Below are 14,299 nucleotides of genomic sequence, written 5' to 3'. Positions count from 1 at the left end.
TCCAGTTACTGATGAGGCTCCATTGTGTCCTTCAGTCTGCTCCTCAATTATCTCAGTCAGGATCTGCTGGGCTGCAAGTAAAGATGGATGAGTACCTCGGCAAAACTCAAAGAGGCAGAACTGTAAATCGCTGCAACCTGCCGGAGAACGATCGCCAGATCCATCATCACCCAACATGATTTAGATGAAACAACAAGTCCGATCTGAAACAAGTGAGACAATTACAGCCTTGTCATTAAAATACTACGTGTTGGAGATTTCTAAACTCCAAATAAGAAGTCAGTTTGGACTCTGAATGCAGGCCACACTGACATGACGCAGCAGCAATCGCTCAACTAGCGTGGGTCCCAGAGACACTTTCTTGAACGCAACATGGCGTGACGACAACAGCCGGCTCCCACAACCCGAGGGTACGAGCGCGACAGCCGAGACGTTGGCGAGTCGCCCCCCTCAGGCCGTTGTCACGCTGAGCCGTGTTTAATGACTGGGTAATTATACAAAGTCCTCAACAGGATAATCCTAACTGCTTGCCAACTCGGCCTGGAAAACATTCCATCAGTCATCATGATGGGTAATTACAAGTAATGGACAAATAATAGTGTGCAGTGAACAGTGTGCGCAAGTGGCTTAACCAGCCTCTGTGACAGCCTCCCACAGGCAGCGATAGCATGTTCTACATAGGAGAGCATAGGGACTTCGGCGGCCGCTCGGAGGACGCTGACCTAACACACCTGATACAAAGGGAATAAAGCAAAGCTTGTTTTTCTTAAATGAAGGAGAAAAGTGACTAAGACAAATGTGCTTTGTTTCCAAGGCGTCTATAGAGACACAAATCAAATAAAAACACCAGTGTCAGATGAAAGAACTACAATAATTTGCACAAACTACCTCCAGGCCACTCGCTCTCCCGGTTATTTTATAGATGAAAGGAAGGAGATGCGAAAGATAAGACGTCAACTGCAAACTAACCCCCAGAGCGACACAAATCGTCACCCAGAAGAAGAAGAAAAAAAGGTCTCTCCAAGAATGTGGTCTTGAAGGTTTGACATTTGAGAAGAGAGGGACTTTTTAAAAAGTGAATGACTGCATTAATAAATCAATAAAGTGTGTCAAACCAAACATCAAACCCCTCGATGCGGAGGGATAGTGGCTGAGAGGGATGATTCATTGATGAGGTGAGGCGAGGCGGAGTTCAAGCCCTCAGGGGGGGAAAGCAACTAACTCATGCATACCAGCCAGTATAGAGTGCAAGAAGGTCTCCCTCTCTAATGCTTTGACCTTTGACCTTAGCCGCGACGGTCCTATAAAGAATACATGGACACATTTTCAGACAGGAGTCACACGAAACACATTGTAGGAGATGCGAATATGAGCCCGGTAAAGGAATGCGGCCCCCCCTGACTTTAGAGGGATAATGGCCTGTGTTGTGACATACTGACTCTCTCACACACACTCACGGGGGGCTTAGGGGACACACTTTCCCTATATGACATCGCTCTGTTTAAAAAACCATTAACTTGAACCAGTACCAGGAGCGTTCACATACACAAGCAGCAATCTAATCTAAACAGGAACATAAAGCCGCACCCATAACAACAACTTCAATCAGTTACTCTCACATCTAAACACAAGAGACTCAGAGTCCTTCAGATAACAGACACGCTTGGATGTCCGGAACAACCAGAACCGTATTTATAGAAGGTGAGTGACTTTAACTTATTTATAGGGGTTGGCAGGGAGTGTGTGTGTGTGTGTAAGTTCACCCACACTGAGCTGTGTGGCCCCAAGCTGTCACCCACTGGCTCAAGTCACCCAGAAACAGCGACTAAATGAGAACACCCTCCTCATAATGATGGAGCCGGGTACATACATCGACGCTGAGCTGAATGTGTGTTTGAAAGTGGATTTAAATGACTCTCTTTCTGCTCAATTCCTGCATGAAATCCTCTCTGTGGCATCGTTTATGATACTTAAACATTTTGTTCATTAAGATTTCTGAAGCTTAAATGCACTCATCAGAAGTAACAAGCTAACTTTAGGCTGTAAACAACCACAGCTGAGTTTCATTACTTCAGTTTTACCACCACAAAGCTTCTGTTTCATAAGCGTTACGTGCGATGAAGTTAAATGTCCCTGCAAACCTCTGTAGTCTCACAAGTGCAATAATGCTTACTCATTTCAGGGTCTTAAGAGTTGTTCCTGCAGCATTTTATATTTCTGCTTCAGCAACATTCAATCCATAAAATGTGGTGCAAATTATCTCTACGAGCAAAACTTATGAGCTGGTTTATATATTTCGGCAATTTAATAAGAATTCAAAGCGCTGCGTCTTTCCTTCTTAGTTACTGACCCATTACATTCCCATACCGAAGCTGTCATCTGAGGAGACTTTAAAGCTCCTGTGAGGAGTTTTTCGCTGGTTATGAAACAGACTGAAATCAATTCTTATTACTTTATATGAGCTACAAAAGCAAACTAGACTATCAGGGACAAGATTGATTATTATGGTTATTTTTAATGCCTGAAGCTGCTGGCGGGGGGTAGGTGTCAGACGAAGGGATTAACTGCATGCAGCCTTATTTTACGTTTTCCAGGGCAAACATTAAAAGTGAGTGATACATATGACTGGATGAGGTTTTTTGTTAAAAACACCACTTAAAGGAGCAGTTCGCCCCATGAAAAAGCCACTGTCAGTCAAAGCTGGTGTCGATAGACGCAATCATATTTGAAATTGGCGCCATAGCTGTGGAGAAAGTTGTACAAACAGCTCGTGGTTTTGCCCCATTCTACATTCCTACAACTCCCAGCGTGCATTGCGCCCCTCCCTCTGAAAGGAACGGCCCAGCGAGAGATGCTGGAGTGAAATGCTACCGTTTCATTGCATGCAATGGCTCAGAGCGGTACAGAATCTAAAATACGACGAGAATATACCGATGGATCGTTTAAAAAATCTTCAGGTCTGCAGTCTACATTTCAAACCTGACGACCTTCAACGAGACATGACATCAGAGGCGGGCGTCCTAGATTGAGGAAGTGTAGTTTACAGAGCTCCCTGGCCTCCGCCAGATGGCGTGTTTTATGTAGTCTGGCGGAGGTTTTCCAGGGCCCATTGGAGAAGCGCACAGCGTCCTCCAAAGGCACAGAGCCGCTGTCCTACCATAATGGCATTAGCTCCCCATAACAGCATGATAGGGCTGAGGTTGAAAATCGGCAAACTGGCCCTTTACGCACCTACAGGACAAAATCAGCAAAAAGATAAGAGGTACAGCTTTGTCCACAGGGGGCGCCAAAATCAACACAAACTGTAAGTTCCTCACAGTAGCGTTACAATGGCCTGTGGAAATCTGGCTACTTTAAATATAGCTTCCTGCTTGTGTTTGAGAACAAACCCCATTTTTCCAGAAGCAGCGTCCCTCTTCTCTGTAATGTTTTCTGTATCAACTTTAAATGAGTTGGGACCTAGTCTGTTTGCAGTGTTTGAGATCCTATCTGCTTACAATTGTGCTTTCAACACACTGCGTTGCCTTCCAAAAACATTTCCCCTGAAGATATGCGACGTTCCAACAAAGGCTGGTGAGAATACCATCATCATGATCACTCCCAGGTATTCTGTGTGAAAGAGAACGAGAGCCAAATCTGGGCTGAGCTGGTTACACGCTGTTCCCGTTACAGAATAGATGCAGGGCTGAGGATTGCGTCTCAGTTTACAGCATGGAAACAAACAGGTAAAAGGTCCTAAGAGGAAAAGTAAAGAAACACTTTTCAGCTCAGCACTCTACCTGTGCCCACAGGCTAGGTTTTCAGCAGGCAGCACAATTAATGAGGTGATACGGGGACGCCGCACTCTCGGGGGAGATTGGGATTAAACGTGAGAAAACATGGGGCTAAGTGGAGGGAGAGATTGGGAGAAACTAAGCACAAGGCGCGAGAGTTAGGTGTGTGTGACAGGAAAACAGAGTTGGGAAATTGGGCAGTGCAACAGAGGAAGGTCAGAAGGCATACAAACAAGGCGCTATAGCATCTTACATACTGATACTTCCTCACAGCAACACCCTGAGCTCACAACATAAAGTGAGAGAAAGTATGAGCAGTGCCTCAAAGTTTTACTGGGTTTTATTGCCTCAAACTTGAAGCAGTGTGATGGTTAAAATGACAAACTAGTGAGTGAACTTTTTTTTAAATTCTCATATGTATACGTTGAATGATGGGAAGAAGGTTGGAGTGACACAGCACCTTTAAATATTTCAAATTTCTGACTATTCAGAATTTGAAAAAGATAAGAAAACGTTTGGTATTCTGCGTTCCCCGTGTCCTTCACACTCTCTTTGTTCTGTCATGTCAAACTTCATCTCTTTAAAGGAACTCATTATCGAGAGGGGAGAAGTTCAAAGACGCTCGAAGAAAGCAATTAACACATACAAGCCAGACTGCCGGATTCCTCTGTGGTACAGTCAGCAACGTAGCTGCTGGAGCGGCAGAGAAGAGCAAACACGATGGCTTGGAGAGCTTTGGGAAGTGCGTCAGATATTTCCATTTTGCATGACCTTAAAGATAGAAATCAGTGGACAATTAATCAAGATATTATGTAATCCTCTCATGAAAAGAAGAAGCTGTGTTTACACACTACAAAGATGTTCCAGTATCATCCCGGATCCTCTCTTCCAGTGGTCCCCAACCTTTCCCCCCCCATTTCATCTGGGAAAACTTTTCTTGTCTCTTAGAACTGTTGCTATTTCCTTTATGAATTATTAATGCTATGACAGTCCTGTGGGGGTTATCTTGCTATCCTCATAGGATCATGAAACTGATACATAAAGTACGGGTTAGCCTGTCGCACAGAGCAGAGGTTTTCAAAGTGTTAGGCGCGCCTCCCCAGGGGGGGGCGAGGGAAAGTTGGAGGGGGTACAGACGTGAGGGGAAGATGCTGCCTGACCTGAAATGCAAGCGAGGTTCTTTAAGGTGCTAAAACCCCCCAGAGCCTGAAAGCCACGATATGCGAACGAAATTTATGATCATAGTCGGAGTCATAACTCAGTTAAATATGACTTCACAGACATGATACCATTATTGATGGTACTATTTTTAGATTCTGTATGATTTACGAACTCCTGAGGACTTCATTATCTGTGATGTACATATATCTGAAATAAACCTCTATGGATCCGCTGTGGAAAAGCTCCATATACAGGATGACCAGAACTTGCCTGAAAGTCATCAGGTTTTAAGATGGTTTTCTTTACATCCATGAGTCACTTAATTTCCCCTCAGGATTAAAAAAGTATCTCTTCTTCTTATTCTTCTACATTGCTAATATTAGTTGCTAATTACTAATTGTTACTTGTTACTATTTGGCATAGGCTACTTTTAATGAAGAAGAAGAAGAAGAGGAAGAAATACTTTTTTTTTTATCCCTGAGGGGAAATGCTACACATACACAGGCCTGAAATACACATGCACAAACAGGACCCTATGGACATGCAGTAATGGAGAGATACCTTGCTCAAGGCCACCTTGCCCAGGAGGGGTCCATACAGGGACTTGAGGCCAAGCCAAGTCCCTACAGACTGAGCTACTATCTACCCCCTAATAATGGTGCCAGTTTGCCAGCATGTAAACAATTCCACGCTAAAAAAAATGGAGCTCTACTTGTAGGAAAAACCCACACTTAACTTAATGACGTCATGGAAAAATTAAGCTGGGGGCGGGACATAGTTGTCTAAAATGTTGTTGTCAGAGTGGGGGCCCAAAGTGTAAGACGTAAGGGATACAGAGAATAAGGCACAGTAGTGTAATATATACAGCGAAGACAAAACATTTAAAAGGCACATATTTAAAAAGGTTTATGTCAAGTTTATACACTACTGCAATTTTGAGCCGCATTTTATCTTTACACAACCAGCGAGGTTTTCCCTTCTCTCGTATTTGCAGAGCGTCCCTTAGCAAGGCCTCAACTCAATATTGTCAACAACTGTCCGAGTCAATGTCATGTTCAAAAGACTGGAATAATCACTCCGCCGTGCCAAGAGACCGCCAACAGATAGAGACACAAACAGCTGCATGCCAAATACTGATGTGTTTACCTGTGGTTGTCCCGGCAGCAGACAATATAGATACGCTGTGTGATATCTCTGGCAATACATGACAGGACGAGTGGGAGGGTTCACGCCTGCAAGATTACAGTAAGAGGGCTGTCCTTCCACACTCTGCAGTGTCGTCCTGACAGCAGCTACAGAGACACCTCATGCTTCTGTCCGTGTTTATATCTCTGATAGGGAGGAAAAATACACACTCGTTTCATTAATACACGTATATCAAGCTGTTTTCTTTATAACACACATGTAGAGCTACAGAGGCACTGGCAGGGCAATTGTGCAGTTCCCCTAAAGTTCACAGATGGCCTCTGTGTGACTGCAGAGTAATTAATGTCAATAACTGTGTCCTTGTCTGTGCTTCTGGGCGTGTGTTCGTGCATCTGTTTCACTCCGCAGGGTGCTTCCAGTTAGGCTGGACAACACAACACCACGCTACATTAGGCACCACATCCCCGCTGATAGAGATCTCTTCCTGTGCGCTCACACTTATGAGACGTCTCATTACGATCTCATAACCATCATAAACTCAGAATGTACTGTAAACACGGGCCGGTAATGGGCTCGACTGGCACTCGATGCTAAATAAGAATGCAAAGCTTCAAACAGTTCGCTAAGATTAACTGGATTTATTGTGTGAGATTAAGTGATTTCTTTGGGACTATTTCTTTGGCAGAAATCTCAAATTAAACAAACCATCAGTGTTACCAAAAGCCACTAGAGAACAGGCTCCTGAAATTGCTTTCCATTTTCAGTCAACACAGAATAATGCCACTTTGAGGCCCTCTGATAATGGGAAGGATGTTTAATCAATACTTTATCAACCCCTGCGTTGTAGCACTACATCATGGTCGGAGGCAGACGCTCTCTGTGAGACAATTAAAAGTGGATATCGCTATTAGCTTCTGCCTTCAGATAGCTTAAACGGCAGAAGGTGAGATAGCTTTTTTCACCATTAGGTTAACTGTGCTGTTCTTTCCAGGTGCGATCACACACGCAAACAATTACACACTTGACACGTCTGGAAGTATATCAGCAAAAGGATAGGTCAATGGCCGGGCATGTGAGACGGGCCCTTTTATCGGCACTTAAAGAGAACAGGGATGTGTAATGACTCCCCTGATAGCAATAGTGAGAAGAGTGTAAAAAGGTGCGCAGGGGGGAACGCTGGTTATAAAAGCCTTGCACATGTGTGTTTACATTTGTGTGTGCGCCACAGAGAGAGACAAAAAAAATGGAGAGAGAGAATAAGTGAGGGGTTGGAGGTTTAGGTGAGAAAGTTAGCCGACTAATGCAGCAACTGTAATGGAAAACAGGAGGCGTTTAGGGGAATTACATCTCACTTCAATTTGATGACAAAGGGTTGTTGACTGTCTGCGTATACTACCTACCGCCGAGCAGGAATATAGCCTCAGATCATCATTTATACAACAATGATGTGAGTCAGGCTCACTTAGATATATATTTGATGTTTGAACCTGGGGGGGATCTGCTGCAACACAACACTTAACCATACGCGCTGCTCAAAACACAAGGAGAGGAGAGGCAGATACTGTATATGCAAAAAAAGAGTGTGTGAGTGTATTAAGGCTGCTCCCGACAAGTCCACATTGGAAGAGTCAGTAGAGGAGAGGACAGAGCAGGGGCAACATAATGGTTCGTTCTAAACTCACAAAACAAGTTTTTAACGGGAGTTTTTCCATACCTGGTGAAATATCAATAGTTCGAACTGTAATGATGTGATCGAATTCAAAATTGAAACACAGCAGATAGCTAACGCTTGCCCACGAACAAATATCTGCTTTCCAGAGTCCCAGAATGCTCTCACGTTTAAAGTAGTGTGCCTTGTAGTCCAATAGACGGCGTTAACACGCTGCCTGCTACAAACCAATGGAGGACACTAACGAGCCGAGCCGTTGTTAACCTTTCCTGCTTCAGCGTCCCGACCGTAGTCAGAAAGCACAGGGGACACTTATTGTTGTTCTGCTCCAGGGCCGAAGCTGTAGCTAGCTTCGGGGCTAACTGCTATCCTATCACGGGGGTGCGGCTTGAGTCTTGAGGAGTCCTTATTACGCACACACACAGCATAAACTGTACATTAGTTCTGTTGTTTATACAGCTATCGATCACTCTTTTCTCTGCTCTTCTGCTGCTTCCTGACACTTAACAAACCACGTTCACACACTTCCATTCTCACTCCCTCGCTCTACCACCCCACTCTCATTCACTTAGCTCTTCTCAAAACAGAGCTACGCTTTTAGTATGTACCACAACGTACCCAAAATGTTATCTTGGGTGGTTGATGTTGGAGTTTCATATAATTCCATATCACATTGAACTCGTTCGAACTTGATTTTTGGGAAAAATAACAGCCCCAGTGTCTACTGTCTCTCTTCAGCTGTCCTATAAATAAAAGGCAAAAATGCCCAGAAAAATCAGTGTCCATCCGAAACTCATCCTTGGAGGTCAAAGGTCATTAAGGAGGCTCTGCAAGATGAGCTGCCTCTAGCTTGTTTCTGGGTGCTCAGCTGGTTTTAAGGTTAGTATTTCTTTAGCGTTCATTGTCTGCAAGTTTTTTTCCCCCGAGAACAGAATTGCTGTTCTCTCAAATCAAACACTCCAGGCACCAAACACTGAAAAAGTCTGTGACTCTCTGACACTTCTTTGGCGTGGGTTAAAGGGCCCAGGGGCTGCAAGACAAGATGTAACTAACTTGAGCTCACTGGCTGGTAAAAATCCTTCATTTGGTTTAAAGTTAAAGATAAAATTGAAGGTTGCATGACTTGAAACCGCAAGAAAGGTCTGGTTAATAGCTGGACCTTCTGATAAACCTGCATCCTTCAGGTCTAACATCACATTCAAAGAGGATGATAGAGGAGTTTTGTATTGAACCGCCAAACCTGATGCAACTCACAGCGCTGAGTCGGGTGCAGCCCTGTACACGAGGCATTCGTGGAAATCTTCCACTGATGATGGCAAAACAGGAAAATAAGGGCCTCCTGGGTTAGAACTGTGGTGGAAATGTGTTATCAGACGCATTGTTGAAATGTCGAGGCCTCAAAGGGCTGAAAGCTGATGAAGTGACAAGTCATGGCGGGGATAACATGAACAGAAAGAATGCAGGTGTCGACACGTGAAACCTCAAACACCCGCCCCACAGATTCATTAAGTTTCTGTCGTCCATGAGCAAACAATCACGCACACACAAACCACACTGGAATCCCCCTCCCCTCCTTTCACACACACAATAAAGGCTCGCTGTGTATCATTCCCAGGAGGTTGGTATATTCTGTGACTGTGTATGCAGACGCTTGTTGGGCACTGTAATCCTCATGTGGTTTCACCTTCACGCCAGGGACCCATTTGTCTTCATTATCATCACACGGCTGGAGGAGGCAGATCTGTTTGGGCTGACGGCGACGGCAATGCCTCTCTGTCTGCGCGTAAAAAACAACTCCACTACCTGGACGTTTGTCATGTCACGCTGCCACAGGACAGGGAACATTAAGAGGGAAATAGTGCCTCGTACCGCAATAAAACTCCATTTTCAATATTTCCAGAAAGAGGGATGAAGATGTGAGCGATAGCGCTCGTGCTTACAGAGCCGTTTAGCGAGGAGAGTGTTTATGAAGCGCGTTTTTGTCAGCATTTTGTTTAATGGGGTATTTATGTGACAAAATGCTAATGCTCTGAGCAAATCACACTCAAACCTGCCACTGAGCTTTTGTTTGGGTAATAAATACGCCATTCCAATCCAGTTTGTCTGCAAAATGAACATGGAGGGGCTTTTTTTTCTTTTTACCCACATTTCTTTTTGGCACATCAGAAGGCAAAAACTGCAAGCGCCACAGAACCCCTGGAAGCATGACAAAGTCGACGCTAACAAACTTGGACAGAAAACGGATTTTGCAGGCCCAATTATAGTAGAAAATCTTTTAAGAAACTCCGGGCTTAGCCCGGCAGAAAAATGATGGAGCCTGCATAGCTTTGGAATCACAAGGCCAGTGTGTCACAAGTGCTTAAATGTTCACCGATCTGATCAAAGTCTTGGTTATTACTCCCTCGACCTTATTCGTTCCCACACATCTTAACCTCAAAACAACACCAACTCCTCCTCGGGCCTGTGGACCACCGTGTCCGCTTCCAGACAGGAACACGCCTCAATTATAAAAAACTGTTATTTTCAAATCACCACTTCAAAACAAGAATGAGATTTGAAGGAAAACGCAGCCAAATTGTTGCTAATTGCCTTCCAGCTGGCTACATAACACATCACAGGTAGGACGCAGCGGGCTGCAGCAGACGTACGCATTCACTTCTCTCGGTGGGGCGCCCATTGCAGTTTTGACCACCGCCAGAGCAATTCATTACCCCTCACAATGCAGGTCCATTGGTATGGAGATGGCTGCAGCAGAAAAAAGGTGGAGAAAAGCACATTAGTGAATCCTAGCTGAGGAGAGAGCTTCTGTTATATTAAGTAAGAGCTCCTTCTGTTTAGAGAGGAGATGCAGATAGAAAACAATCCAAACGTGTTCAGGTGCCATTTAAATTGCAAAAACTCTCATTAATGCACACACACTGAGAAAGGTGAACGTACACGCACGGAAAGAAAAGAGGTGGGTGGGACTGTATACAATGCATGTGTTTATCTGGTATGTGTATGTACGTAGTGCAAAGCCGGGAGACTCCCAGGCCTATAATTACACACTGGTGGGAGTGAAGCTGATAACAGGGGCCTGAGGATATCAACGTCATAGCAAGGAGAGGAGAGGAGATGCATAATAAAAGGAGGTTATAGTGGTGGGCAACAGGATACTTTATCCAACACCAGCTTTTCCTACTAACACTGCTTTTTCATTTCCTTTTTGATAGCCATCTAATGACTCTGACATCACGTGAGCACACGCACACACACGTACAAAGCTTCTTTCAAAGTAAAACTACACAGCACAGCCCACACACTCGTTTATACTGACTTTAATCATTAAAATTCAATTATATCCCATGTTACTCAATCCCATTTCTTAGAACCGTCAAATTAATCCCCTTAACTGAGTTATCTTACTCACATTAAGGAGGTAATTGAAGTACAAAAGCTGGGTTAAATATCAGTCTTTGTAATGACCACTGGCATATAGACTGTTAAGACTCCTGCTCTCTTCTTTGAGGGTTTTGATGCTGTTCACATGCCTAAAGCACCCAACACAGCAAGTGAAGGTAGCACTTTCTGTTAGACATCAGGAAGCAACACTCATTTCTCGTCACTCTTTTCTCATCTAAAATGTGGGATGCATCCTATTTACCAGTGTGACCAATATACCAGTATAAAATGCAGATAGGTATGTTATTGTGTTACGGTATTTCACCCAGACAACGGTGCTATAATCTAGCGCAAGTTGTCGGTCGGACATGCACCATGTTGATCGCCATTGCAGCCGCCACTCTCACAACAATCAACGTTACTGTAGCCTGTCAGGCTGTAATTTGTGTGTGTTTTAATTTGTTTTAAATTAAAATAAATTAAAATAGTGTTGAATTAACTTGTATACATATTTTTATTAATAAATAGCTACAGAAAACCTTTTTCCCTCTGGGATAGCCCCCAAAAACAGACTGCATTTTATAATCCGGTACAATTTATATTCTGGATGTTACGGTAATTCCAGACGTTAACCAAACAATCATGCAAGTTATGAACAGGGATGCAAAATATGTATCGGGCCAGAAAATTAACTGCAGATGTTAGCCTATCACAGTCACATTGGTATATAGCCTATCGGTATTGTCTTGCATGTTCTCTCTTAACGCCTGTATATGATAACTTCTATATTTTAACCACACAGCACAGTGCTCTGCAGACTTCCTTGTTTACATGACAACACTATGACTGCATTTGTTGGAGGTGTGGACGTTTTTTCAGACACACACAACAAGATTGAACTTTGCAATACTTGCATTCACAAGGGTTCTGAGACATCCGGAAAATTAACTCATCCATCTCTTCTGAAGAGCCTCTCTAACTGAAAACGTCCAACCAAGGAAATCAAGTTCAAACATGTGCAGCCAAACAAAGTTTTACTTTCTTTATTGGTCTCATTTCGATTATCCATTAAAAGTTCTCAGAGCTCAGATAAGATAGGATAATCCTGTATTGATCCACGAGAGGGGTAACTTAGGTTTTATGGTTACAACACCGACCGACTAAGCCAAAGATCTCCTCTGGGAGATTAGACGTCAAAGAAACTAGAGCTATTACAAAAAAATATTCTGCTTCTTGCTTGAAAAACAGACCTAATAATACAATTGCTGATGTATTTCTACAACTATGTTTGGTGCATATTTTCAGTGATGTATGTGTGGAACCACACTGAACAAAAAGTGCTCACTGCAGGTGAAACTAATGTAGCGGTCAGCAGCGACCGAGTGGCGTCCTTCTGACGACATCACAGCAACAACAAGCAAACATTGCATATGGAGATAACGGTCCTTGCAAATGTTGTTTCTCTCAGCAATGCAGTGCTCTGTTGCCATGGGGACATGCCTCACACTGAGAGAAAAAAAAGAAAGTTAGAAGAGATTGTCCTTGAGGCCCACTATTCAAACTGTGGACTTTAATATGCTGAAAGCTGTAACAGTGTAAAGCTCACTCTTCTATGCTATAGACTGGAGCTCAGCCAGTCCTTCTCAGCGGGCAGGAGTGCACCATAAGTTTGCTGCAGTGTAAATATTATTAAGATAACGCAGAGTGCAGCAGATTTACTCAAAGCTTTTACACAATATCACAGCAGTGCTTATTACAGTAACTGCTGTTTGCATCACTGGTATAACCTTGCCTGGATTCTCAACCAAAGTTTGTGCACTTATGAATGACAGAAAATCATACAACAGCCACCACTGAACGCACATCCCCTGACAGATGCACTTCTCTGATAGCTAACCCATGACCGCTCAGTGCAGGGTGACCTTTATATCTTTTAAATGAGCGAGTACAATGAGAGGGAGGAAGCAGGCATTCAGCGTTCGCAGGGGGAAGGACGATGTCTTTCACATTCACTGTCTCTTACTGGAAACAACAGAACATTTACAAGTTCCTTTATCCTCTCCTTTATAGCACATAAGACTGGTGGTCATTCCCCTATTCAGTAGATGACAAGCTGGAAACAACAGTAAGAAACAGCAATGCACATGTTAAAAGCAGAACCTGCTCAAATGATGATCAGCTCTTGTCCCAACAGCCTAAAAGTACATGACTGTAAGAAAACTAACTACAAAACAGCTTTGGTGGATACAACAAAATGATTAATTAACTCATTGACCTAAACTCAATGTTTTAAAAGCTGGGACTACTGTTTCCAGAGTGCCGGAGAGGACTTGTTGAAAGAGTGCAGTGGCCTTAAGTGGGTCTTTCATCTTCTTCTGTTTATTGAGAAACAAAACACGTGCCTCAATGTGGCCCAATTAGAGAAGTGGGAGTCACACACAACAAACAACTTTTGGGGAAACTTTCATGCACCTCTTAAGCAGCATTTTCTCACAGTGTAAAGGGAAACCCAGGAGAGTTTCTGGTCTTTTCTGGCAAAGTGAGGGATTAAAAACAAACTCATTCAATAGTTATCTGGATGGCTGGTCATTGGTTTAATTGCTCCATTTCTTTGGCCACTTCCCCTTTTACAGTAGTCTGAACTGTTATGTAATTTCATATCAACTTCTGCCTGACAACAACAACATATCTGCCTTTTAGTTGTATTTTTTGACTTGATAAAAATCGGCTACAGTTAACTAATTTGATTGTTTGGTGCAACTTATAAAAAGTCCACTTGGTATGAGGTTGAAATGAATTACTCATTGTAATAAACAGTGAACAACTTCTAGTGAATTCTCTGCACGTGAGACAAGCTTTAAACGTAGCACGCGATGGAAACATGCAGGCTCAGGTAAACAGCAGAATCAAAGTTAGCCTCATGCTTCCGAACACGGCTCTTGTTGTGAAAGTAAAGTGCGTTTAAGTACAATATACTTAAAAATAAACGTAAAACTCATTGTTTTGCGTTTATTTGGTACTCACCTGCGATACTAGAGGAATAAGCGTCTGCTCCACCGAGCGAGTTTTGATTTCCAGACCGGAATCAAAGTTACTGTTGCCGCACGGAGATGAAGCCATTCCCGCCGAGCTCTCCCTGCCTGCCTGAAACACAATACACGGACTTCAC

At 43.5% G+C, this 14,299-nt stretch overlaps 1 protein-coding gene across 1 annotated transcript in view; it reads right to left on the bottom strand.

Annotated features, from left to right (window-relative positions):
- The window catches only part of ctnnal1 (catenin (cadherin-associated protein), alpha-like 1), a 54,829-nt gene extending 40,530 nt beyond the window's left edge, over window positions 1-14,299 (bottom strand). The window contains exon 1 of the mRNA XM_069682155.1: window positions 14,155-14,299. Coding sequence (XP_069538256.1) covers window positions 14,155-14,250 — 96 coding nt within the window. The 5' untranslated portion in view covers window positions 14,251-14,299. The remainder of the gene's footprint in view (window positions 1-14,154) is intronic.

Source organism: Semicossyphus pulcher, unplaced genomic scaffold (assembly GCF_022749685.1).
Source record: "Semicossyphus pulcher isolate SPU_LCO1_2020_fin unplaced genomic scaffold, fSemPul1.0.p SCAF_5, whole genome shotgun sequence".
In the NCBI taxonomy this organism is placed as follows: domain Eukaryota; kingdom Metazoa; phylum Chordata; class Actinopteri; order Labriformes; family Labridae; genus Semicossyphus; species Semicossyphus pulcher.
Note: the sequence above shows the minus strand (reverse complement) of the source record. Positions and strands in the feature narration are given on the sequence as shown.